Here is a 27,288-nt window from a genome sequence, read left to right on the forward strand (position 1 = left end):
AAAAAAAGTCTAAGCGGCAAGTGTCCTGAGTCTAGAATTATATGGAAACCCACTCCCAACCACACATCATCACATTTTAGTTAAAAATTTGTCTTCGTTCTGACAACCAGGCATCAACACCAATGTACGTACGATAATATAACTTTATATCTTACAGACGGCGAAACCAACACCTACACATAAATTTCTTTTTCTATGTAATAAAGACTATCAGGACATTCTACGTGTCATGCAAAATATGTCGACACAAACTGAAACAAAATATTATAACATATAGAACGAATACTACTGCGAAGAACTTACTTGTGGATATTCTGTCTTGTGCGCGCGCTATAAAAGCGTATGTTTGTATCTTTCTTTGATGCAACTCATTCGTACCAACTACTCAAAGCTTCGAATTTTTTACTTGTCCGCGAAGTCTCTGTCTGCTTCATCTATCTATCTAAATACACATTTACGTGATCGATGGGAGGAGTTATTGCTGATATTTTGGTGCTGCCATTTTTCGGGCAGGGCCACCTGAACCCGTCGGTGGAGCTCTGCAAACGCCTCTCTTCTTGCAGCAAATCTAAAGTCATTTTGATCATTCCTTCTCATCTTTCTTCCTCCATTCCTTCCGCTCTCCATGAGAATAACCCCTGCATTGAACTGCTTCAGATCGATTTGTCGAATCATGACGGACCTAGATCCGCTCACGGTCACAGCCCAGATCACGAGCTCGGAAATCGGAAGATGGGACAGGGGATCGAGAGATTTCTAACCGAGAAATATAAAAGGGTTACGGGTCAGTGCCGACCCAGCTGCGTGGTGATGGACCTGATGATGAGCTGGAGTAAGGAGATTTTCCTGAGAGAGAATATACCCATCGCCTCCTTCTTTACTTGCGGTGCAGCTTCCACTGCAATGGAGTATGCTGCGTGGAAAGCCCAAGCGCACGACATGAGACCGGATGAGACCCGGGTGCTCACCGGGCTACCCGATTGTGTGGCGCTTAAATACTCGGACACCAAGAGGCGAAGCCTCGGAGGCCGCCCACCTGGAGAACACGAACCAGGTAAGCATGGTCCGGACTTTGGCCTCCGTGACCCGGGTCAGACACCTCGTTGGCTGGACGATGGAGATGATTCCGCAGCTTTACTGTTCAACACGTGTCGTGAACTGGAAGGCCCGTTTCTCAACTACATATCCAAGCAAGTGAACAAGCCGGTACTCGGGGTCGGTCCGTTGCTACCGGACACATACTGGAAATCAATCGGCACAGTGGTTCACGACCGAGACAGTAGATCAAAGCGGAAATCGAATTACACCGAGGATGAAGTTAGCCAATGGTTGGACTCAAAGCCAAGTAAATCAGTCATTTATATAGCATTTGGCAGTGAAGTTGGACCCGATAAGGAAGAATATGAGCAATTATCAGATGCATTGGGAGATTCAAAATGGTCATTTATATGGGTAATCCAGCCGGGTTCGGGCAGACCAAAACCACCTCCATTGGTATTTGGTGAGAAACAGGGTTCAGATGACAAGGATGAGGGCTTCTTTCCTGTAGGATTGGAAGATAAGGTTGGAAATAGAGGGATAGTAATCAGGGGCTGGGCGCCTCAGTTACTGATTTTGAGTCATCCGTCCACTGGTGGATTTCTATCACACTGTGGGTGGAATTCGACTGTGGAGGCGATTGGGCGAGGGGTTCCGATCTTGGCTTGGCCGATTCGGGGCGACCAGTACTACAATGCAAAACTGGTGGTGGATTATTTGAAGACAGGAATCATGGTTGCAACTGGTGATAGTTTAACAAAGATGGTGAAGAAAAGTGATATAGCGCAAGGGATTGATAGCCTGATGAATGACAAGTCAGTCCTTGAGCGAGCTATCAAAATAGAAGGTACATTTGAGAGTGGCTTCCCATCGAGTTCTGTGGCTTCTATAAAGTCATTGATCGAGTCTGTAAGCAACAATTAGGTGGGCATGTTCTATGTTATATGCGGTAAGATAATATAGTGAAATATTGAGTTTCCTATGTATACAAAAGGTACTGTAAATTCGTGACTTTTCTATGTATGGTTGGTAACAAATATATTTGAATTTTTATGCACAGAAAAATGTTCCAATCTCTAAGACAATGAGATGTTGCAATTTTCAAAGAAAAAAATAAACAAAATGAAGCAAAATCAAGACCAGCAAACCACTGAATTTGTGTCGATTTCCCATGTAGTTGGCGAGGATCATGACTCGACTGGATCGGGAGGATCCGAGTCAAACTTTGTAACGATAGCAGATGATAAGTCGAGATGACAAAGTCGGACGGCACCTATCAGCCGCTCTGGCAAGTCTTCCGTTGTATTGGCCTGAAGTGCAACAAGTTATAATCAGCATTTCATAAGCTGTATGATCAATCAACCCAACTTTAACCCTATTCTTAACTGGGATTCTACAGAGTTGATATAAGTGAGAACACTTGACATCTAAACATAAAAACAAAAAAATAAAAGAAAACAATGAAAAAAAAGAAAAAACAGCAACACAGAGTATCTCATTTTTTGAAAAAATCTTATATACGCACCCCCATTTTTAATTAAACTTCATCCCAAACAGAATCTATTATTTGATTATTCTAGATCAACGTAGTATATGTATTCTTTAGAATTTAAAAAATACCAGCTAACATAATATTTTTACCTTGATCACCGTACATAGTTATAAAAAAAGCCACAACCGTATTTCACTCTCCAATACATAAGCAAATGTAAAGAGTCTCTGTAGTTAAGATGCAAGTACCTGGACAAGAAAAGCCATGTCGATAACAAGTGTGGTAACAACACCAATTACAAGACCCAAGACTCCATTTGCCACAGTTGAAGAACCGATATCAACATCAACCTGTACAAAGGACAATTATGTAACATGAAAACTCAACCTGGTGCTAGCTTTATTGGCGTATTGAAGTATATGGATGATACGTGATGAACCTTACTTCTAAGTACTTGGGACCACGGATATAGTTGCAATCAACCACTTTTCCTAGTAAACATGGGGAGCTTCCAACACTCTGGCGGACAATCCAAGAACCCTAGTCGATGCACGACACTAATTAATATGATTTATGAAACATGATGAAGTTACTAAGGCATAAATGTGTGTGCAAAATTCATTTCACCAGAAATTGATATCGTGGGCTTGCAATTTTGATGAAGTACGAAACATGTCAAACTTTACCGATAGTTCAAGACACGAAGAGAGCAACTTACATTTCTTCGAAGTTATGAACATTCCAACACAATAAATAAATAAATAAATAAAAATACATCCAAGAAACTGAAGCCGCCTATTCTGTACTTAATTCCACCATACAGGAAACAGGGAAAGGAAAGGCAGCCTTGGTGGTAATAACCGTTAACGATTGAACATTCCAGCAATGCAAATTTTGAAACTAAACATGAAAGTATGGCTCAACCGAAGGAACAATATTGCTAAGAACAGACAACAACCATAATTTGGAGGATAAAGGAAAATGTGGATTTATGGAAAACACTCCTATGTAATGGAAATGAGTTTGCGTTGTTTCTTATTTGGTTTGACCAATTAACGCAGAAGTCACATTACTAATGGGTAACAAGATAGTTATCAATTGTTGCAACTATTGATGTCTTAAAAAATCAAGTATTTAACATGTTTGGAAACTCAAGTTGATTATAATTTGAAGATAATAAAATATTGTTCGATTGAATACTGATAAGCGGAATTAATCTTTATGTATTACTAAATTAAATTGAAGAATTTGTAGGACAAAAAAATTTGTCCTGGTACTTGAAATGACCAGTGCACGAAACTTTCTTTCCTGGAATGTAATAAACATACATTCAGTTTCTCAGAGTCATACATTCACATTAACATTCTTATTAAATTACAATAAACTTATATTGCTGCGTACCATCCCTAGATTCGATCAGTCATAGAACTTCCGTAGTTTTCAGTGCTGGAATAATGTATGTTAGTCACTTTTGGAATTGCCAAAGGAGTTCACAAGAATGAGCTAATCAGACACATTTTAGAGTAACATTACTAACTTCAGCATAAATGACACAGAGTTCAACTTCAGAGTATTTCTTACCCAATGATACATGTCATTGTACTTTTATGGAGCCACCATACAATACGTCAAGACATATAGAGGTTTATTTGGAAACATTTTTGAAAAGAATATTTTATTTCTTAATTAATTTTTCTTTATTGATAATATTGTGATATTAATATATGTAGTTTTGACTTTTCGAGTAATAAGATTTGCTAGAATATTGTTATTTAGAATAAGATATCTACATATTATACTATTGTTCAAAAAACTTTATTTCCTAATGAAATTCTTGTTTCCTAATGAAATTTATTTCAAATCACAATACATAATCACTGTTTTGATTAGTGTCGTTTATTCGAAAACTTCGACTTTACGTATGTTGCATCCGTAATTTTGATCATACGATTTCATATATATGTTTGAATGCACTTTGCTCCCTTACTTTTTAAGAGAGTTGGTGTTTATTGGTTCACTAGTATTGATTTTTGTATGCTGATAAGTTTTCTAGTGAATCGTTTTGTCCTGAGGCACCGCCCGCACAAGTTCATACTTGTGCATGATTTATTCTGTATTATTTTAATTATTAAAGTTTATTTGTATGTTTAATTAATATATTTCGTTGCTGTTGTGAATAGGTATTATAACACCTGCACACAACATTTAAATATGATATACACAATCTTAGTATTTTTATACTTTTATGTTAATCAATTCTTTCAATCTTCTTGCAAATAATTTATTATACGTGCTGTTAGAAATAAATTCTAAGTAGTTATTAGCGACAAGAATTATAAGCTCCGTGATATCAAATGGAGTTGGTTCTTTCGACAATTTTCTATCAACAGACATTAGTCAACACTATAAAAGGAGCAAAAGTTCTCTAACCAAAGGAAATAAAAGAATGATACCTTGGGTACTGATGGAATAAGTTTCAGTCTACTATTGCGGAACTCATCATCCCCATCGACAAACCGCTGCAAGAGGGATCCCGATTCTAATTCTTTAGCCACAAAATAAAAAATCATGCTGTAATGCGTCGAGCCAGGTACCTAAATGAACTGACTTTATCAATCTACACACCATCAAATAAAATATCAAGAATTGAAATCAGGTGTATAATCTACTAACTTGTAAGTTGAAAACAATGGTGAAATATCCTCTATCTGATGCCACCTAGAAAATAGCGAGACAAGGTCACTTAGTAAGAATAAAAACTTGCTAAAAAACTGAAAATTAACTCAAAATTCTTGCACCAAAAAAATTCAATTGCGAAAGAATACATAGTATAGTAGATTAACAAAATGAATTAATGAAGCACACAACTCTGGAGAATCTTACTTGTGCTGCACAACCATGCCGTCTCGCGACATGATCCATTCTCTTTGTATCTTTGAACCAGTCTACAGAGACAAGATCCATAACAGGTTTACCTGCAGGAATCTTAAAACAAAAATTGCAGTAAAAATGCGGTAAGATTGATATGATTAAATTATGCCGCCTAAAGATGGCATTTGATATGTACCTGCAAATGCAATAAATAAGCAAAGATTGAATACCTTAGATTTGTTATAGCAAAAATGCTTGCTACGAACTCTGAAGTTGTTTCCATCAGATAATGTCCAACAGTCACGAGCCTTATCATTATCTTCACGCCGAAGATTACCAGAGAAAATGGACATATCTATTTGGTCTTGAGGTTCTTCATAAGCTTCAAGCAAATAGAACGAGTACCTTGCAGTGTATACTACAAAAAACATCTGTATATGCGATATGTTACTGAATGCATTATGTACCAGATTCTTTGTCTTCAACCTTAACGGCAGATGGTGAATCCTGTCATGCAATTCAAATGATAAGGAAATAAACACAAATATAAATCTCATAAACATTACAGACAAACCTCTTGATCAGCATAATGCAAATCTTCATCTTCATCGGAGTATTCATCCATAAGTAAAGCATTTCCATTTGCAGCGTGTATTTGATCAAGAGAAGGACTGCGACGATGAACAACGGATGACTCTAATTTCTGGCTTTTCTTTGAAGAACTGGAAACGGATGTCATATTAACCATAACAGGAATTCTAGGAGCCACGGTCCTTTCATCAGTTTGAGCAAAATACTCTCGCAGTCCTGTGACAGATAAAACCTGAACACATTCACCACCACAGCAAACAACATGAAATCCACTCTGGAACCGATACTTAAGAAAATATACCAGGGTCTACAGAAAAAGTGGTCAAATTATGTCTACTTCTCCAGAGGTGTGTATGAACAAATAGCATTAAACCCCATTCTCAAAGTTGAGAATATAGACAATCGCATTATTTACATAGCGTCAAACTCAGAGTGCCAGGATCAAAAAAATCTAAACTGCATGATATAAAAAAATCATAAAACAAAATTACAAGCATGCCTCTGAATATCTTCCGAGGAATGGGAATAAAGATAAGGGTGTCAGACAAGACCCTTTAGGCACAAAAAATTTTTTCATTCTCTTGGGCATGATGCCATTTTCAAATAGAATTGCTATACCAAAAAGATACTTGGATTGACAATCCATTCACACATTACGGACTTGCAGCAGAATCCAAGAGCCCCCAGATCTAACCACTTAATTTTTATCCACCAAAATCACGGACATTTTAGTAGAATGGTCAAGTAAAAAGAACATTGAGAATGATAAATTATTGGGACCCTAGAACAGTATATGAAATGCGAGACACCTAATATATTGCAGAAAGATAAATTTAGGTATAAGATCTCACCGGCAACACCATTTAACATCTGTAGTAGACAGTGTTGCTGAAATGATGACATGTAGCCCACTCCCCAACCTTTAAGGTCAATCTGCATAAGATGCTGGACCTGTGTTCTGGGCATTCCGTTATAAGGTTTCAGAGGTGAAATATTGAATCCTCCGCCTAAAATTAGAAGCAAACAAGTGTTTCAGAATCCAATAATACATGATATAAAGTTTATGAACAACTCTATTTAAACCTACAGCGGAGATAGAAAATAATCTTCAGAAAACCATTACGCAATCTAGTAGAAAAGCAGTGCATTTACTTTCAATATCAGCTCGCACAAATCCCGGTTGTGGACCACAATTCTCATGCTTCCTAGAACGGAACAACACAACTGCACAATAGAAAGTGGTAAAAACGAGGAGAGTTAATCGAATGAACAAGGACAAGCCCTCAAACCTTTACCATAACTCCCATCATCATTTCTCCTCCAGTAACGAACATAGCAGAGGTCGCGAGGCCAGACAAACCTGAGTTTGGTACACATTATACTGAATCACTCTATTAATTACAAAAAGTCGTAGGTATAACACCTTCAAATATAGCGAATACATTAAAAGAAACAACACAACATTTTTGTTGAGCGAGAAACAAGTTGCAACCTTCAATTGCAATCAAGCAGTTTGGAACTATGTAAACCACATACTCTCACCAGCAAAAATGAGAAGAAAATAATAAGCATATTTTTTTTCTTTACCATAAAAGCAGAACAATGGTAAAATATGAGATAGAGGATTACCATGAATCAAGGGTATTATCAAAGGATTTGTAACCCATTTGACAAGTTAATGTTTAACTAATGTTTTGTGATGCTGATATTGGCACAGAAAAACCAACAAAATTAATAATAGAAACCCAAAATTACATTGGAAACCAGTCTAATTGGAGCCGATGGTAAAGGAGAGCTGTATGTCCATCCACTTCTTCAACCAAGCTACCATACTGGAAACTACAATCCCACCTGCATAACTAATAAACTTCTGTTAACTTTAATCATAAAATCTGAACTCCAAATTAGTACATCATGTAATAAACTTGAATATGCCTTAAGTTTTTTTTTTTAATGATTCCTCGGAAATTTTCGGAGCTTATTTTTTTAAGCCAACAAAAATTTCAGATCAAGAAAGTAAAGGAGAATTATTATAATTTCATTGTCTAAATTCTCGGAAGTTTCACACATATTTTGGAGAGTGCTTTAACAATGCAATTCAATTTGGTGGTTTTTATGAAGAAAGCAATTAGTTCTCACTAGTCAACCCAATCATGCAAACACATACATGTTTATCATGAGCAGTTAGCTGATTCAAGTCAGATGAGTCACAAATAAATAAAGATTGTTTCATGATTCAAAGGAAGTGAACAAGGTTTTCAAAAAATTAAAACAGATCTTTTTCAACAACTAGCCAAAAGCCAATATCAGGAAATAATCAGAGTAAGTGTTGATTTGAGATAAAATGAACTTACTCGCATCTTTTCGCATCCATGCGCATTACTAGCTCGAATATTTCTTCGCAGGTAGCATCGACCACCCCAACAGCTTTCATTGCTCTACTACAACTCTTCGGCTACATAAAAAACTGTAACACCATAACATATCCAGTATCTACCAATGCATTTAGGCTAGAAACAACAAAAAAATAAGAAAGAGCATACAAGAAAATCCACTTCAAGAAGCTCCTCAAAAATCCGAAGCCCTAAAATGTACAAGAAAATAAATAATCATGATAAATGCCACATTCTTCAATTTTCAAATGCTAAAAGGTTCATACAGTTCCATTCCACCACTACAGTGGTACCAAATTAATATAACATGGGAACATCAACACACCATTCTGGCATTGTAGAAGGCGCCAATACTTTCTAGAAAATGTCTGACTGGTAGAATTATGAATAGCCAGGTCTGAATCTAATTCCTTTGTCCAGTCAAAAATAGAGTCGGGGGGACCTGGACATGAACATTGGTATTAAAATTTCATCCGTTTCAACAAAAACCAAGAAGAGGAGGTCACCAGTGAAGACCATTTCCAATCGTTGTTCTGCGTGTCAAATTTCGGTTAGGATAGCCTTCATCTTCTGCTGCACTACCCCTGCAGTAAATAATGACCAAGCAAAGTAAATCAAGTGGAGTATTATCAACAACTACAGCCATCTGAAGTAGTTCAGATGTGCAGCTAGATGAATACATGTATAGGGGAATAATATGCATAACAGATTGTTGAAGGCCTCCACAAATTGTTAGCTTTCCACTTAAAAGAGAAGGAACAACTCTAGCTCTAAGCAATACCGCAGTCCACATGTAGAAGATTGGGAAGCTAATTGGAAGAAACATTTAAAAGTTGGTCATCAGTTTAAAAATAGATTTTTTACTTGTAAAAATTGATATAATGATTCTATTTATGGACCAATTTAAGAAGAGATCCTAGATTGAAGAGGAAATTAAATGAGAACTAAGGATATTTCTCACAGTTTAAAAACTCCAGACAACACTGAGGAGCATGTGGGATTTCTCTCTTAAATCATTGTTATTTCACCACTCGCGATTTTATTTTCAGGCCTCCAATCCCCAAAATCTTAATGTCATCAACTTTGGCATTATGTTTCTATATTTCATCCAAGTTTACTTAGACTCATTAGCAAAGAGAAATCACTGTTGCTAGTTAAAAAGTCATTCCCTGATGTCTTATATAGATAATGTCTAAAATCAATAAATGTCCATTTCAAGCATCTAGAGCTCTTTATGACACAATAAGACGGCCTTCCTGAAACAATCCTTTGTCCTTCAAAATCTACTTCTCACCATCGGATCTATGACATCTTCTATATAAAAACTCAGAAATCACAAAACACTTACTGAATTTCATGGTCTGGTGATGAAGTGTTCCTCCAGTTATCCGTGCCGGATTTATATTCAAAAGAATGGTATTTGTTACCACTAATAGCTTGTGATTCTTGGTGCTGGATGCCACCAACATGCATAAGTCATTAAGCTAATTTAAGCACAATATTAGGCTACTGACCATTTTATGTAAGAGAAAAATTATGGCTATTGGGGAGGTGGCGAAAAGATAAGAAAACCTGATCGATTACGTATTCAATCTTTTGTTTCCAGATGAGTGCATCCTGAATGTTAAAAGCTGCCATCTGGAGCAAACAATATTAATAGGTAAAACAAGATCAGTGCCCAGCACTAAAATGCTGAAAAAATTACCGGTAGAACTAGATGAGAGACCTAACTGCAGTACTACACAAAAGCTCAGGAGAAGATGGAGCTTATGTTCATACCAGGTTGTGTCATGAACTGTAACCTATAGATGAAAAAATTCTTTCCACAAATCATTATTTAAATCAACTGTGTCTGTGTTGCTTAAAAACTGGATTGCATGGTAAGCCCTTATTAGTATTTCGAGGTTGAGTATCACAGGAGCTGGTAATCCTTTCATAGTATGTATGATTCACAAACACTTTGTTGTCATTAAATATAATCCGTGGTGTTTCAAACACTATACTGCATAAATTATTTGATACAGTTCACACTTTTTCGGCTTAATCACATATTAAATGTTGCAAAAGTGCCTTTTCCAGGTTGAACAAGCCCAATATTATCTTCTACTCTCAGAATTTTACTTAAAGATTCACATTCTCAAAAGAATGTCTGGAGATCGTTTTTTGCACATGGCCACTAAGAGAAAAGGCACTACCAGAACAATAACTTTTCAGCGGATTAATCTGAAAAATGCCAGCAGCTGACACTATTATTCTAAGAGCACTAATATAAGTTTTTTTCTGTGATCTGAAGACGAATATCATGAAATTATATGATCAAATCATTAACCAAAAGCTCCCATCAATTGTATGGCAGGCAAACGAACACGTGTACGTGTGAATAAGGTAAAAAGATGGCTATAATCTCTAAATGGGATCTGGAAAATAGTTGATTACCAAAAATACAATCATGGCAGTATCAATAAAATTCAAAGTACAACCCACCGTCATTCGATTGTACATCTCTTTTTTGTTGAAAACCGACAGAACGTAGACCATCTGCCAAAAAAACAGAGCTGGCAATTATGTGAATATATATGATAAATTTCGGTTGCTCTAATATATGTAGCAAATGTAAATCACAGCTCACATGTCCATGATGTGTCTTCAATCCCCGGTCTTCTACTCTACAGTTTCCATCTATAAGAAGAGTCTTCGTGGGTACCTCATCACACAAAAAAAGAAAAGGAGACTAGAAAGATCACTTCGATGCACTGTATTTCTTGCAGTCCCCTTGTTGAGAAATAAAAAACCATATCTAGTTTTGTCAATCATGTACACATTAACTAGAATACTAGATCTATATTTACATTTGATCTCATTGTGGCAATCAATTTGTGACATAATTATTCGTCAGACACCTCTATACTAACAGCGTTATCTCAAGGCATTTATTTACCATATTGTCTTGGGGCTTCTTCTTGTAATAGGCCAACACTTGAGACTCAAGCACAAAATATCGCATGTGAATAAATGATCTCCCAATCTTCCTCCGTCCATACCTCGCCATCCATCCTTCATACACCACCTTCGAATTGGACATCTCCACTCAATTCACACCAACTTCCCTCCAAAAATCACTCAGTCGCCACACCGTTTTTGTTCCTTATTCTTTAACAGTTACTTGTATACACAGCGGATCTTCGTGAAACAATCTTTTTCCTTTCCTTATCTTAATCGCTCAAAAGAAATCTTCACCGCAATGTTTCACACATATTCAGAAAAACTTCCATTCGCATAAACTTAAACAAAAAACTTCTCCAATCATTCCCTAAAACCTGCGATCCGATCCTCCGCAATTCTGTAAACACCTGAAATTTCAAAAACAAAAACGAGAGAATTTCCAATCGTGCACTCAAACGCATGTGCTAGCATCCAGTAAAATTCGAATCACATGTACACGTAGAAACAAACACGTGCAAAAAGAGAGATATGGCGGGAGCGGTAAATAACACATACATTCGCAGGTGACAGACAGAAGACAGACAGACAGAGACTTCCGTCAGAGATTGCAGAATTCCTAACGTGATCTGATTTATTAACGGTGAACGTTGGATATATTCAATGGATATTATTAGCAATGATTTGATTTTTAGCCACCTGTATTGACACCGTGTCTTTGCCCATTTCTGCTCTCTGTAGATATATTTGAAAAACAAACATATGAAATTACTTCTCCGTTTTATTTTTACTAAATCTATAATATCTATAACATCAAGTGTAAGAACTTTACAGTAACTCATGTTAAAATATTTAATTTTATAATTATCATTCTTATCTTACTAAGAAATCTTTTTCAGTCACTCCATATTTTACATAAAAAAAAAATTTAAACAAAACTTTCCTTTTAAATCGAACAACTCTTCAAATTTAAAAATAATTTTTGTGTTAATTGTTTATTATTATTTTATGAAAGTAAAAATAATAATAACACATGCAATGTATGTGCATCTTTTACTATAAATTTATATAAATATCATACCTATAATTGTGAAAATATCGTTTCTACTTATGAAACGGAGTTTTTGCCCCAATAATCTGATTCGATTTTCCTTTGTGATGTTGCGTTCGAGTCTTGCTTTGTGATGTTGCCCCAAATATCGGCCCTTCTTCCTTTCTTCATTTTGTTCTCTTTTTTCGTTCGTTAGTTGACCGCTACCCTAATTAGATTATATTAATTTGTTCTTATATTTTATTTGTTATGTTTACGACAGTTCTTCGTGTTTATGTTTTTTCAGGAGTTCTAGCTTTTGCTATCTCACTCAGGGTAGATGAGATCCTACCTATGTGAGCACTACCCTCACTTCATTTCAACGGGTAAGATCTTGCCACACATACATTTTCCAAAAAAAAAAGTAAGTCCTATATATAATGGGCAAATCTTGGTCATTCATTCTATCATGGGAACAATGCCCCCATGGGTAGGATGAAATAAACTGTCACTCAGATAACAACTATTTGTACAATTAAGTTTTGTTTTTAATATTTCCAAACCCTAGTTCCAGCTAACAATTATTCATACAGTTAAATTTTCTTATTTATTTATCATTATTGTTTTTGTGTTATGTTAATGTTATCCAAAACTAGTACTGTAATTTCATTTGAGTGATTTTGTTTATTGTGTTTAAAATTGTAGTTTATAAATATATTAGTTATTAATTTATTTTATAGTGGTCTAATTTGTTTTTTACGTAAATATATATTTTTTAGTTATACATATTTATTTTATATGTTGCAATTATTTGTAATTGTCATTAACTAAGATTTTAAACTAAAGATATCTATGAATGCTTCGTAATTAGTGTTAGATTTGTTGGATGGATGTCACGTGAATTTTCTGTGACCGTAGGATTTCATCATGGTTCAAATTTTTAAGACATTAATACCTCTTTACCTTAGTTATGGATGAGCTGATGAGACATTTTCAAGATGAGGTATCATGACGTATGTTGTTTGCAGATGATATTGTCCTGATAGGAGAAACTAAAGTAAGTGTAAATAAAAAACTAAATAGCTTTCGTGAAACTTTTGAGAGTAAAAGTTTTAGAATCAGTCGCTCAAAAAAAATATTTAGTTTGTAACTTTGGTCTTGAATTTAGATGAATTGATATCCCAATTGAGATTGACGGTCGAGAAGTTCAGAGTGTGAAGCTTTTCACTATTTAAGATCTATTATCCAAAAGGTTGCGGACATTAGAGAGTATATAGACCATAGGATTAAAGCATATTGGAGATGAAATAGAAAATGACATCAGGAATCTTATACGATATAAGGATGCTTGTGAAATTGAAAGAAAAATATTATAAGATTCTCGTTTGATCAGCTATGCTTTATGGCTCATAAAGTTGGGCCACTACAGAACTACATATACATAAGATGACGGTAGAAAAGATGCGCATGTTAAGATGGATGTGAGGCAAATCGCGCATAGATGTACTTAGGAATGAAATGATTATGAGCTATTTGGGTATAGTTCTCATAGAATATAAAATTAAGGAGATACGTCAAACATTATTTACTCATGTAAAGAGGAGAACCAGTACAGTGTCAATCCGACATAGCTTAGAGTAGCATGTTAATGGAAGGAGTAGAAAGAGGGTAGACCGTTGAAAACTTAGATAAAGGTGTTTAAGGAAAATATTTTATATCTATGTTTAATAGATGATAAGTGGAAAATCATTTAATTTGGAGAACTAATATCTATGAAGCACACCTCCAACNTTAATTTTTATATATGAAATACATTATGATATTTAACGTTGGAGTGATATATGATAGTGTTTTACACAGACAAAAAACTTATACATCAAGTGTTATCTCGACAAATAAGTTAGATAAAACTTTAAGAGTACGCCGATCCGACAATCTTATAACAAAATTGTGTGAAGATAAAGTAATACATTGTTGTATTCTTGCACCTTTAAATGATACGGGTCTTTATGAAATTATTCGTTGTGGATTTTTCAAATATGATGGTCATTTGATTATGACTCTCGTTGAAAAATAGCTTCGGGAGACACATATGTTCCATCTTCACGTTGATGAGACAACGATAACATTGCAAGATATTGAGTTGGTATGTGATTTAAATATTAATGGCTTTGTTGTCACCGGTGTCCATGAGTTTTTTGAGCCAAATGTTTGGCAAACTTATTATGTTGAATGGTTGAGTTTTCAGCCACATATAAATCATTATAGATGTAACAAATTAATGATGTCAGCTCTGGATCAATATTGTAAATCAAGCTTGATTAACCAAAATAGCTTCAATTTGGAAGTGTAGTGGTATACTCGGTACGTGGCATTAATGATTATTGAAAGATGTATGACACTACAACCCATACATAAAATTACTGGAACAGTGTCCATGCATGCATGTAAATATATCAAATAATAAAATAACAATATAAATAAAACATTATGAGTATTACAATTAAAAATAAAATTCATATAATTTTAAAAAATATGATATTATTTTTATCAATATTTGATATTTACATATTGTTACTTGAAAAATATCATTAGTTTTGGTGATAACAAACGACACAGAGCTGTTTCGGGGTCTAACTGATATTTGTGCATATTTACAGATTTCTAGCTGGACAATATGAAGTCAAGATGGACATCATTCTCGACAAGATTCAAGTTGAACCGTATTAGTTAAGCTGCATTCAGAACTTTAATCGAACTGCATCAGAAACTCAAATCGCATATTGGTTCTTGCTGGTAATGCTTGTGCAATCAAATCTATCATATAAAGTACCTACCGAACAACTTCAGTTGACAAAAATGTTTTCTAAAATATCAAGGATCAATCAACTTTTCACAAGCTGAAGTCATCAATTTCAAGAAGCATTAAATGTGGTGTACTATAAAGAGAAACTAACAATGTACTGTTTTCGAATGCTAGTACATTTGATCGTTGAAAAAGTTATTATCGTTGGAAGAATTTATAATATAAATAAGAAAATTCAAGATTGAAGAAGGGACCGAAGCTTTAACAATTTGCTATCTATAAGATCTCGAGAAATGTTATTCTTTCAATGGCAAGATACTCACCTTCGCACATGCTTACTGTAAATATTTGATCATCAAGGATCTATTAGTGCTACCTTTCCAAATCTAGTCATTCAAAGTTATCAATTCAAGGGTTGTGTATTGTATCTGTATGAACCGATAGTTCAATAGATAACTTGAGTTTGTATTGTGATACTAGGAGTTTCAGTGTAGGCTGTGATAAGTCATCGCTGAAGTGGATTTGTACAAAGATGGTATAAATCAAAATCTTTTTAATAATTTTTTCCTAAGTTTGATAAAATGTTCAGTAGATTGATTAAAAAAAATTAAAAAAGAACAATATTCTTGATAAAAGACCCAAAACTTCTCATATTAATTTACCACTATCCTATTATTCTAATATAGAAGCAAAATTTATAATTAAATTCAAATTTAGAAAAATAAATTTTAATTCTAGATAATTTTTATATTCTATACACATACAACACATGTGCTTCGTGTACTAGTTATTATTAAAATAGAGATTCCTATTGTGACGACCCGAGGTAACCTCACCGAATAATTAGCAATTAATCACATATGTGGTCCATTTAAAATTTATTATTATTATTTTTTTATCATTTCTAATTTGGGCCTATCTAAAAGAGGGTTATTTGACTTAAAATTTAAAAATCCATCAAACGATCCAAACATCGCCGCCAAGTAAGGCACACATCACACGAATAGATAAAATCTGAAATCTAATTTAAATCGCAAAATACCAACATGAAATCCACCTTTTCGCAATAGTGAACCCAAAAAGCTAAGCTTTTACTTTTCCAATCCTTGAAATCTCACTCATCATCAACTCCTTTGCTTTACCTAATGCATCCACAAAATAAAACAAAGAGTAGGACTTTTGTGAGACGATCTCACGAATCTTTATCTGTGAGACGAGTCAATCCTACCAATATTCACAATAAAAAGTAAGACTCATGACATAAAAAGTAATATTTTTTCATGGATGACCCAAATAAGAGATCTGTCTCACAAAATACGACCCGTGAGACCGTCTCACACAAGGTTTTGTCTAAAACAAAACCTCATTTAGGGGTGAGTGGATGCCCAATATATATAACAAGTGCATATATATAAATATCAATATGCGAAAGTAAGCATGGATGCAAGCCAATAAGCAGTAAATATGTAATTGTCAATGCATTGTGTCAAACACACATATGATACACCATCATATGATACAGACGGGTGCATAAGATGCGGGCAATTTATCAAACTTATACATACCTTGAAATAGCCGTTAAATAATCAAAAAATCCTCAAGGTGGACCAAACTGTATATAAAAATATAATAACCATAAATTACCATCCACTCTAATACCAAAAATACTTTTGACTATACAATATACTAAAAACGGGTACGATTCAAAAAATGAGATGGTTCACTTCATAATTTCGAAATATACGATATGTCGGAAGCATTTGTTCTTCACTAATCCATAATTATATCGAAATCGTAAACATTTAAATTCCACACCCAAATAATTCATTTCTAGGCTCGATCGAACTCCAAACTTTGCAACAACGGAGAAAAGTCAATATCTAAAAAACTTATTTACGTCAAAATTAGGGATAAAAACAAAACAAGCCGCTCGAGAGCTACTCAGAGCTCGGCTCAGTAAAAAGCTCGTTCGAGATCATTCGTTAAGCTTATCTAGTCGAGCGTGAGCTTGAAAATTTTATCAATTTGAGCTCGAGCTTAAGGATATTCGGCTCATAAGCTTGATAGCATGTTCTCTAGCTCAAGCTCAGCTCATTTATGTCAAGCTCGAACTCGAACTCGAGCTCGAGCTCGACTAGTTTCTTGGGCTTTGAGTGTAAAATAATAACTTGCAATGTCCCACATCAAATTTTGATTGTAAGGGAAGTTATTGAAAGACTATATATGAGAAGCATACCCCCTTAAATTCTCATATCTTGGTTGACCTTTTGGCTAAAAATGCTCGACGAGCTCAAAAATGAGCTCGTTTAACCAGTTCGAAAATGATCTTGTTTAACGAGTTCAAAAACGAGCCCGCTTAACGAACTGAGCTAGAGCCAGAATAGTTAAACATGATAAACGAGATATTAACGAGTCGAGCTCGAGCTATTTGTGAGCTTAATAATTTTAAAAGAGTCGAGCTCAAGCCTCATATAAAATATCGAATCAAGCTCGAGCCTATATATACCTTAAACGAGCAGAGCTCGAGCTTGAAACTGTTCGACTATGCTCGATTCATTTACGCTAGTCAAAATGAAGTCATCTTCGCAGGATCACGAATATATACTCGGATCTAAATTTTGGCAAGCGAGTGGGACGAGATCTGCTCTGGAATCTCAAATTCTCTCCAGAAAAGTTTTCACCCATCCCAAAATCCTTCCATGCATAGGTTTTGAGGTGATTCCGACGAATTGGTGTTGGGGCTCCACTTTTCAGGCTCTCGAGCACTGGACCCCAACTGTCCATTCCAGCTAGGGTGGCACCTGGACTACTGCCTGGGTTTTTACCCGGGGAAGCCCGAGCGTTGTTTTCGACATTTCGAGTACATTTCCGAGCCTCTCTTGGTCCATTGAATGGTCGATATCAAATTCCCAAATAGTTTAGGATGCATTAACTAGATTTAAAGAAACAGACTCCGAGTAATTAAATTAATTAAACTTGGGCCCTTACACATATAATAACTACTTTTTAATTGATTTTATTAACATTATTTAAAATTATAATTATATCCTCTTTATATCATTTTGTTGGTGAATTTTTTTTTTTTTTGCTTTGTTTAATATTTCAATCTTATTTTAAAAGAGAGAAGATAAATAATTATTTTTGAAATTATATTTTAAATAATGTTGGGGAGTTACACCCGAAGCGATGCCGACCACGATGATAATAGTACCCAAAAATGCGGAATAAAATAACCAACAAGAACACAAAGATTTACGTGGTTCACCCAATATAGGCTACGTCCACGGAGCACTGCAACTTTTATAACCGGAAGAAATATTACAACAAGTGTATACACCAATACACTCAATATTTCTCACACTCCCAACCCGAGTATACCGAGAAAATAATTTCTCTAACTCACACAAGAGAATTCCCGCACTCAAGAAAAAAATACACTCTTTTTTTCTATGCACTCTCTATTTATCAAAGCTAAAAAGCTTTTGATTTTGGGATACAATAACTGAAGGAATTGAGCTCTATTTATAACTAATTCCCTCCAGCAATTTCTGTAAACTTTCCGATGTGGGATGTTGTTATTTTGACGTGGGGCCCACTTTTACCTAACAATTCTCCCACTTGAAGACTTGATTTCAATCATGTCTTCACACCATCAGTGCAGCAGCTCATATATCTCCATTTATACTTGCAGTCCAACTGAAGTTGAACACAACTTCAGTTTGTCCATGGTTACCGTCTTCGTGAGCATATCGGCTGGATTTTTACTTCCAGGAATCTTCTCCAGCATCAAGACTCCATCTTCCAGCACTGATCTGATGAAATGGTACCTAACCTGTATATGCTTTGTCCTAGCATGATAAACAGGATTTTTTGCTAAATGAATAGCACTCTGACTGTCACAGTATAATGTGCTATCTTCAAGCTTCTGACCCAATTCCTCCAGAAAGGATTTCAACCATATCATCTCCTTGCTAGCTTCTGTAACTGCAACATACTCAGCCTCAGTAGTCGAAAGCGCAACAATCTTTTGCAGCTTAGACACCCAGCTTACAACTGTACCACCTAATGTGAACACATATCCAGTAGTACTTTTCCTGCCATCCAGGTCACCACCCATATCGGCATCGACAAAACCCTGTAAGCCAAATTTTGATCTCCTGAAGCATAAAGAACAACTAGCAGTACCTTTCAAATACCTGAGAATCCACTTAACTGCTTCCCAGTGTTGCTTTCCTGGATTACTCATAAACCTGCTCACAACTTCCACTGCATGTGCTATGTATGGTCTTGTACACACCATTGCATACATGAGGCTTCCGACAGCAGAAGCATAAGGAACCTTATTCATATAAGCCTGCTCTTGCTCCGTCGATGGTGATTGTGCTTTGGTTAGTTTGAAACGACTAGCCAAAGGAGTACTTACAGATTTAGCTTCCTCCATATTAAATCTGCTAACCACCTTTTTCACGTACTCTTCTTGAGATAATTTCAAGAATCTCTTCACCCGGTCTCTAAAGATCCTCATTCCAAGATTCGCTTTGCAGCACCCAAATCCTTCATGGCAAATTCCTTTGATAAATCTGTCTTGAGTTTATCAATTTCTTCCAGACAAGCTCCAGCTATCAGCATATCATCTACATATAGCAGTAGTATGATATAAGAACCGTCAAACTTTTTCACATAACAGCAATGATCAGCTTGACACCTTAGGAATCCATTTTTACTCATGAATCCATCAAACTTCTTGTACCACTGTCTTGGAGCTTGTTTGAGACCGTACAAGCTCTTCTGAAGTTTGTACACCATTCTCTCTTTTTCCCGTACTTCAAAGCCCTGTGGCTGCTTCATATAAATTTTTTCATCTAGATCATCGTGAAGAAACGCAGTCTTTACATCCAACTGCTCCAAATGTAAGTCTTCCTTCGCCACTAGTCCAAGTACAGTCTTGATAGTGGTTAATTTAACCACCGGAGAGAAAATCTCGGTGTAATCAATTCCTTCCCGTAGTTGGAAGCCTTTTACAACAAGTCTTGCCTTGTACCGCTTGCTACCATCATGTTCTTCTTTTAACCAGTACACCCACTTGTTATGTAACGCCTTTTTGCCTTGCGGAAGTTCTGTCAACTCCCACGTCTGATTGGATGACAGTGAATCCATCTCATCTTCCATGGCCAACTCCCACTTGGTTGAATCATCACTTTGCATTGCCTCTTCATAGGTCTCCGGTTCACCTTTGTCTGTCAGCAAAATATAATGAAGTGCAGGGGAGTATCTCTCAGGTGGTCTAATGGTTCTCAAAGAGCTCCTGAGTTCAATCACCGGAGTTTGTGGGTCATCATATTGTGCAGTTACTTCTTCATCTTCCTGGTTACTGGTTTTCGATTCATTCACACGAATATTTGTCAATGGCACTTCATCAGTCTTCTTGACTTCAGGACATTCATCTCCAGCTCCAATGTCTGACTTGTCCTTGTACAGAAGTTTCTCATTAAAGATTACATCCCTGCTCCGAATGATCTTCCGATTTTGGTCATCCCAGAAACGATAACCAAACTCATTATCTCCATAACCAATAAAGAAGCACTTCTTTGATTTCGGATCAAGTTTTGTTCTGCTTGCTGAATCAATATGAACATAGGATAGACATCCAAACACTTTCAAGAAAGAAAGGTTTACTTCTTTGCTGCTCCAAACCTCTTCGGGTATTTTGTAATCCAATGGTACCGAAGGTCCTCTGTTGATCAGATATGCTGCAGTGTTAACAGCATCAGCCCAGAATGATTTTGGCAATCCAGAATGCAATCTCATGCTCCTTGCGCGTTCATTCAAGGTCATGTTCATCCTTTCAGCTACACCATTCTGTTGAGGTGTAACAGGAATGGTTTTCTCCATCTTGATCCCGTTCTGTGCACAATATTTCTTGAACTCATCATCTTCATAATCTCGACCATTGTCAGACTGTCAGCACTTCACTTTCAAGTTGGTCTCAATTTCCACCATGGCTTTCCACCTTTTAAAGGTCTCGTGAACATCAGATTTATTTTTCAGAAAATAAACCCAAACTTTTCTACTCGAATCGTCAATGAATGTGACATAGTATCTCGAGCCTCCAAGGGATGTCACAGGAGATGGTCCCCATACATCAGTATGAACCAGCTCCAACTTTGCTGCTTTCGGTTCTCTACCGCCTTTTGAAAAGCTCACCTTCTTCTGATTTCCAAAGATACAGCTTTCACATAGTTGGTGTTCAACAGTCTTTAATTCTGGTAGTTTTCCTTTTGACACCAACATCTCCATTCCCTTCTCACTCATGTGTCCAAGTCTATAATGCCATAGACTTGAATTGGCTCCAGCATCCACAGCTGCTAATGTGTCTCTGCAACTGGAATTCATATACAGTGTTCCAGTTTTCTTTCCTCGAGCAACAATCATGGCTCCTTTGTTCACTTTCCAGGAACCATCACCGAAGGTCACATTATGGCCTTCATCATCGAGCTGTCCCACCGAGATCAGATTGCGTGTCAGTTTTGGTACATGTCTGACTTTGTTGATTTTCCAGACAGATCCATTGGACATCTTCATCCGTACATCACCCATACCAACAATTTCCAAGGGTTTTCCATCAGCCAGGAAAACTTTTCCGTAATCGCCAGCGATGTAATTATCAAATACATCGCGATCACCAATGGTATGAAACGAAGCTCCCGAGTCCATAACCCAAGAATCAACAGGGCTTTCCATGGATAATAGCAGAGCATCATGTACTTCCTCAGTGACAACATTGGCATTATTCTTCGTTGATCTGCAGTTCTTTTTCAGGTGACCAGTCTCACCACAGCTCCAGCACTTCATATTCTTTTCAAAGATGTTTTTGTCTTTTCCATTTCTTGACTTGGATCTACCGCGCAATCGGTTGGAACTCCTTTCACCACTCCTGCCTCTTCCTCTGTTATCAAGATTTAGAGCAGATCTCGATGATGTTGCTTCACCCGAGTCTTTCCTGTGAACTTCTTCAGCAAGGATTTGATCTCTAACATCATTGAGTTGTAGTTTCCCTTTTCCAACAGAGTTGCTAACCGCTGCCCGCATCGGTTCCCAAGGTTCTGGTAAAGACGCTAGACGAATAAGTGCACGAATCTCATCATCAAATTTCATGTCCACCGATGTCAGCTGGGAGACAATCGTGTTGAACTCATATATGTGTTTTGCCACCGAAGCACCTTGTCCCGTCTTCAAGTTGAATAACTTCTTCATGAGATGTACTTTGTTGTTTGCGGATGGCTTCTCGTACATGTCTGACAGAATGGTCATCATCTCCTCCGTGGTTTTGGCCTCCGCCACGTTATGCGCCACGTTCTTTGTTAGGGTCAATCGTATGACACCTAAAACCTGTCGGTCAAAAAGCTCCCAATCATCATCCTCCATCTTTTCCGGTTTCTTTCCTGATAGAGGTTGATGCAGCTTCTTACTGTACAGATAATCTCTTATCTGTAACCGCCAGAACGAAAAATCTGTTCCGTCGAACTTGTTGATTCCCGGTCCCGATCCATCATCTCCGGCCATCACTTCTCTAGCCTTAGCAAAAAATCTAAAAAATCTTTTCTGATGTGGAAGATCAGACAAAGCTGCAACCACAGAGCATACTCAGAATTCTTAAGAATTTCCACAACAAGGCTCTGATACCAGTTGTTGGGGAGTTACACCCGAAGCGATGCCGACCACGATGATAATAGTACCCAAAAATGCGGAATAAAATAACCAACAAGAACACAAAGATTTACGTGGTTCACCCAATATAGGCTACGTCCACGGAGCACTGCAACTTTTATAACCGGAAGAAATATTACAACAAGTGTATACACCAATACACTCAATATTTCTCACACTCCCAACCCGAGTATACCGAGAAAATAATTTCTCTAACTCACACAAGAGAATTCCCGCACTCAAGAAAAAAATACTCTTTTTTCTATGCACTCTCTTTTTATCAAAGCTAAAAAGCTTTTGATTTTGGGATACAATAACTGAAGGAATTGAGCTCTATTTATAACTAATTCCCTCCAACAATTTCTGTAAACTTTCCGATGTGGGATGTTGTTATTTTGACGTGGGGCCCACTTTTACCTAACAAATAATTCATTAACTTTTAAATTTGTTCAAATAATTTCAATATATAAAATAATTTTTATCTTACACACACTTGTACGTGCTGAGTGCAATAGTTATTATGATTAAAGAGCAAGAACATATTTAGTATATCAAAGAAATCTAGATAATGATAAATTGGAAAAAGAATGCTGACTTGTAAAGAGATGGAGTAGGGACTCTAATTAAACTTTTGCAGGTAAACTTTTGCATTCAATGATATCTTTATAATTGCCGTCTCCTCTTTTCACAAGGCTTGGACCCATTCAACTTTCACCGTTCCCAATCAATCAGTACAAATTTGTTGATTCACTTCTTTTTCTTGAAAATCTCGCCTAAAGGGCCTTTGCCCATTTGGATTTTGCTCGCGATTACGCAAGAAACCATATGCTCTAAAGAATACAAGCATGTTTGTTGATGCTGGTATCTTTCTTCTCTCGCAGCTCTTTTTACAATAAATTTACCAATCCGGCGAAACTTTAAAATTAATCTTGTAAAAGTAGGAGCTTTTTTAAGTGTTAAATCTATTTGGTTATTACTTTAGAGATTCAGTAGCTCTGAATTATGAAGTCTTTGTTTGGGATATCCTTGCTTCCATGAAACATATATAGATCTTTGTTACTGTGTTTTTTTATCTTTGATTGTTTTTCTCTTTTAAGTAGAAACAGTTTGGGTAATTGGCGGGGTGGGTCGCCTATAAGCGTGCAATGTTGGCTTAGGCTTATTGATTGAAATCCTCTAATAGTATAGAGATTTATCGGTTGAGAATTGTCATACAGATTTAACCTTAAAATAAACTCCAATTCCGCTCCTTTTTTAGAGGGTTGACATGAATTATGTGTAATTATTGGTCGACATTTTCATACGTCGTGATAATTAATATTGGAGTGATTTTCTATCAACAGGTGGTGTGAAGCTGAGTTCAGGCAATCTTAAAAAGGAAACACGATGATCTTGCTTTGATTTCTGGTTCTCGATTTGATTTTTAACTTTGAAAGGTGATAAAGTTGGATATATATTGGTCTTGCTAGAAAATAGTGTTGGTGTTTCTGGGGGAAATGGGTTCTTTCCGAGGGCATATTGTACCAGGGACGTTGTTTCTTGTTGTTGGGATATGGCATATGTGGTGTTCTGTGGCCAGATATGTATCAAATCCTAAGTCGTTTCGATTTAGAGTTTGGAACCCTGTTCCAGGTTTTAATGGGAGGATTAAGTACTTAGAGCTTTATGTCGTTACAATTGGAGGATTCATTGATCTGTGCATAGAATTTTTGTATTCAACGCATCTCAAGATCTTTGTTCATGGAGGCTTGAATCCTTCTCATATGAACAACTTCGAGCACTCTGGTATGCTACTCATGTTCTTCATCTTTGGTATCGTAGCACTGCTTTCTGAGACGACGAGGTAAGACTTCTTATTTTGGTGATTTATGTTATCTCTTTAATTTCCAGTAACGATGTTGTAAATGCTGTTTCTTCTGCAGCCAACCGATTAGTTTAGTAGTAGAGCTCTTGGTTTTTCAGAATTAGATTTTGATTCATGTCCTGTTAACTATATCCGTCTATGTTGAAAAAAATCCCAGAAATTGCAGATACATAGGACTCGGAATTTCGGAATCAGAATATGCTTTTGTTTCTTTCTTCTTTAATTTGTAGAAACTTAAAGTAGACTCATAGATGTCAAATACTCAAATTCTTTTGGAAAAGAAGGTAATGATTGATGAGTATTGTTATAATCACTTTTCAACGCAACAGAGAAGTGAGGACAGTACCAACTTGGGTAGTCTCCTTTGCATTCGAAAAAAATCGCAAAAAAAAAAAAAAAAACTTGGGCTGTGTTATCATCAACCGTGCAATGAACGATGAATTCTCTAGAACCCTTATTCTTGCATATTTTACACGATGCAATAGAGTCCCCTGGTATTGCTTGAGACTCGAATATAATTTTAACCATGTTCAAGTAATCAAATCCGTTACTGGTCCACTGTAAATACCCGTGAGCTATATCTAATACTCATGGACTTGATGCCACTGAAAAGTAAAAAGAAGGTAAATTTCTTACCTGATTAACCAAACCTTTGTATCTACAACCAAGAATTATTGTCTTAGGATCTGCCAAATCTTAGAACTTATTGGTCCCTCTGTATGTATAATGCAGACATTGTTTTTCATTCTGATTGTTAACCTTTTACTAGTTATCAATTTCATAACATTACACTTCCCTCATTTCATCAGTTTTCTCCCTTTGCCCGATGGAGCATTAAGCTTGACAGCTTCAGCAGCTTTCACCGCAGAGTGTCTCTTGTTTTACTTCCACTCCACGACCAACAAAGGCCTTGAGGGATGTTACCACTTCATTCTAGTACTTCTTATATCCTTCTGTATACTATCTGCAATAGCAGGAGCATTCTCGCCCACCAGTTTTCCAGTTGATTTATGCAGCGGCATTGCCATTACGCTTCAAGGCCTTTGGTTCTATCAGACGGCATTCAGTCTCTACGGTCCAATGGTGCCAGAGGGATGCTGGCTCCAGGATAATGAGATCATGTGTCGATCAACTGAACATGAGATACATGGCGAGTTGCTTGCGAATTTCCAGCTATTTGTTCTAGTTTTTTGCGTTCTTGTAGCAGTCGTGGGTGCATACATTTTCGCAGAGATGAGATTGAATCGTACGCCAAATCTTGTGAACTCGCCCGCTTCATTGGAACACTGAGAACACACTCTCTATTTTACAATATTGAGCCTTCTTCTCTTTTTGTTTGACACAGGTTGCCACGGGTTGAGATATGTGAAACGTATTTTTTTTTTATTGTTACTCGTTAGATCATGTCGGTTCCATGTGTGTCAGACAAGTCATATACCAACTTTATAGTGTACGACAGTACCGGGTAAAACGTAGAGTAAGTCCTGACCAGATTGCGATGTAGACCAAGCCACGGTATGGGTCTGAGTCTGGGTCGGACCTGTCGGTTTAGGGTCGGGATATTGTGATTTGCTTGCACTTGTATAGTTATAGTAGTGTTTTCAGAACCGGCCAAGACCGGTCGGTTCGACCGGGAAGAGTCCTATTCGAAACACCTTAAAAAACCGTTTTAGCGGTCAAACCTAGTAAAAAACCGGTCAAACCGGCAATGAGATGGAAAAATCGATTTCGAGCTTTTTTTGAAAAAATAATTTTAGAATCTTAAATTTAATATTTTGTTATATATATTCATTATTAATTGGAATTTGGACTTTGTTAAAAATATTATTTTAGTAATAATATAATTTATTGTTTTTGTTTTAAAAAATATATATACCTATAATTTGTATTCTGAATATATGTATATAGTTATTTAGATTTTAAACTTTGATAACTATATATTTTTATTATTTATATACATATTTAAAATCTTTATAATTTAAAATATATTATTTATAATATTATATTATTATTTTACATAATATAATGGTTTTTCGGTCCTACCGTCGGTTCAACAGGTTCGATTAGACTATTTTTCCAGCTAAACCGGTTTGATCGCGGGTCCGATTATGAAAACATTAGTTATAACTATATAGTATGACTATATAAGTTGCATACGTATCATCTTTTTATGTAGATGAATCAAAGTTCATATGGTTCGCTTATCTTTACATACTTACTTTTAGGAGTGACGATCCTCAATCACTCGTATTTATTCTCGTCGTTGTTTCGGATGTTCTTTCAATTTCGTCTTGACCGTCTTTATCACTTTTAATATGATGTGTTCCGGTAGATGTTTTTGACCAATCATTGAACAAGTATTGAGCTTCCAATTTTTCCGGTCTTATGGTAAAACATCTCTCATCTAATGTATTTTCTTTCATACTAAATGTTTGTTCCACTACAACCGATGAAACGTGGCAAGCTAGAATTTCTTTTGTCATCATAGATAAAATTGGATATACTTGTGTTTTTTGAGACTACCATTACGATATGTCGAAAGTGTCATCATCTGCA

General features: G+C 36.2%; 3 protein-coding genes across 8 annotated transcripts; 2 read left to right on the forward strand and 1 right to left on the reverse strand.

The window, feature by feature from the left end:
• Positions 1 to 262: 262 nt before the first annotated feature.
• LOC140980331 (UDP-glucosyl transferase 73B2-like) lies at positions 263 to 2,077 on the forward strand. The gene has a single exon (XM_073446098.1). The coding sequence runs from the start codon at positions 466 to 468 to the stop codon at positions 1,960 to 1,962; it is 1,497 nt and encodes a 498-aa protein (XP_073302199.1). The 5' UTR covers positions 263 to 465; the 3' UTR covers positions 1,963 to 2,077.
• Positions 1,999 to 12,020, reverse strand: LOC140980330 (protein ENHANCED DISEASE RESISTANCE 2-like). 6 transcript variants are annotated; one of them, XM_073446096.1, is made up of 23 exons: positions 11,884 to 12,020; positions 11,324 to 11,735; positions 11,015 to 11,089; positions 10,870 to 10,923; positions 9,958 to 10,023; positions 9,734 to 9,837; positions 8,902 to 8,969; positions 8,711 to 8,827; positions 8,536 to 8,576; positions 8,347 to 8,447; positions 7,748 to 7,843; positions 7,288 to 7,352; positions 7,145 to 7,216; positions 6,844 to 6,999; positions 5,976 to 6,208; positions 5,869 to 5,908; positions 5,632 to 5,774; positions 5,414 to 5,515; positions 5,204 to 5,248; positions 4,984 to 5,124; positions 2,975 to 3,070; positions 2,779 to 2,880; positions 1,999 to 2,348 (listed from the first exon to the last, which is right to left on the reverse strand). In XM_073446096.1, the coding sequence occupies exons 2-23, from the start codon at positions 11,465 to 11,467 to the stop codon at positions 2,226 to 2,228; spliced, it is 2,184 nt and encodes a 727-aa protein (XP_073302197.1). In that variant the 5' UTR covers positions 11,468 to 11,735; positions 11,884 to 12,020; the 3' UTR covers positions 1,999 to 2,225. The 6 variants fall into 6 exon arrangements, with proteins under 6 accessions (XP_073302197.1, XP_073302193.1, XP_073302194.1 ...); XM_073446092.1 differs by having other exon boundaries at positions 5,632 to 5,783; XM_073446093.1 differs by having other exon boundaries at positions 5,632 to 5,783; positions 11,897 to 12,017.
• An 11,518-nt stretch (positions 12,021 to 23,538) lies between these two features.
• LOC140980206 (uncharacterized) lies at positions 23,539 to 26,120 on the forward strand. The gene is made up of 3 exons (XM_073445917.1): positions 23,539 to 23,729; positions 24,212 to 24,711; positions 25,542 to 26,120. The coding sequence occupies exons 2-3, from the start codon at positions 24,365 to 24,367 to the stop codon at positions 26,020 to 26,022; spliced, it is 828 nt and encodes a 275-aa protein (XP_073302018.1). The 5' UTR covers positions 23,539 to 23,729; positions 24,212 to 24,364; the 3' UTR covers positions 26,023 to 26,120.
• The last annotated feature ends 1,168 nt before the right edge of the window (positions 26,121 to 27,288 follow it).

The sequence above is a fragment of the Primulina huaijiensis genome, chromosome 7, assembly GCF_012295235.1.
Source record: "Primulina huaijiensis isolate GDHJ02 chromosome 7, ASM1229523v2, whole genome shotgun sequence".
NCBI lineage: Eukaryota > Viridiplantae > Streptophyta > Magnoliopsida > Lamiales > Gesneriaceae > Primulina > Primulina huaijiensis.

Coding starts and splice junctions, on each gene's coding strand:
- LOC140980331 (XM_073446098.1), top strand. CDS start 466: ATGGGAGGAGTTATTGCTGATATTTTGGTGCTGCCATTTTTCGGGCAG.
- LOC140980330 (XM_073446092.1), bottom strand. CDS start 11,467: ATGTCCAATTCGAAGGTGGTGTATGAAGGATGGATGGCGAGGTATGGA. Junction 11,090..11,323: donor AGAAGCCCCAAGACAATATG/GTAAATAAATGC, acceptor TTGTGTGATGAG/GTACCCACGAAGACTCTTCT. Junction 2,349..2,778: donor ACATGGCTTTTCTTGTCCAG/GTACTTGCATCT, acceptor GTTGCACTTCAG/GCCAATACAACGGAAGACTT.
- LOC140980206 (XM_073445917.1), top strand. CDS start 24,365: ATGGGTTCTTTCCGAGGGCATATTGTACCAGGGACGTTGTTTCTTGTT. Junction 24,712..25,541: donor CTGCTTTCTGAGACGACGAG/GTAAGACTTCTT, acceptor TCATTTCATCAG/TTTTCTCCCTTTGCCCGATG.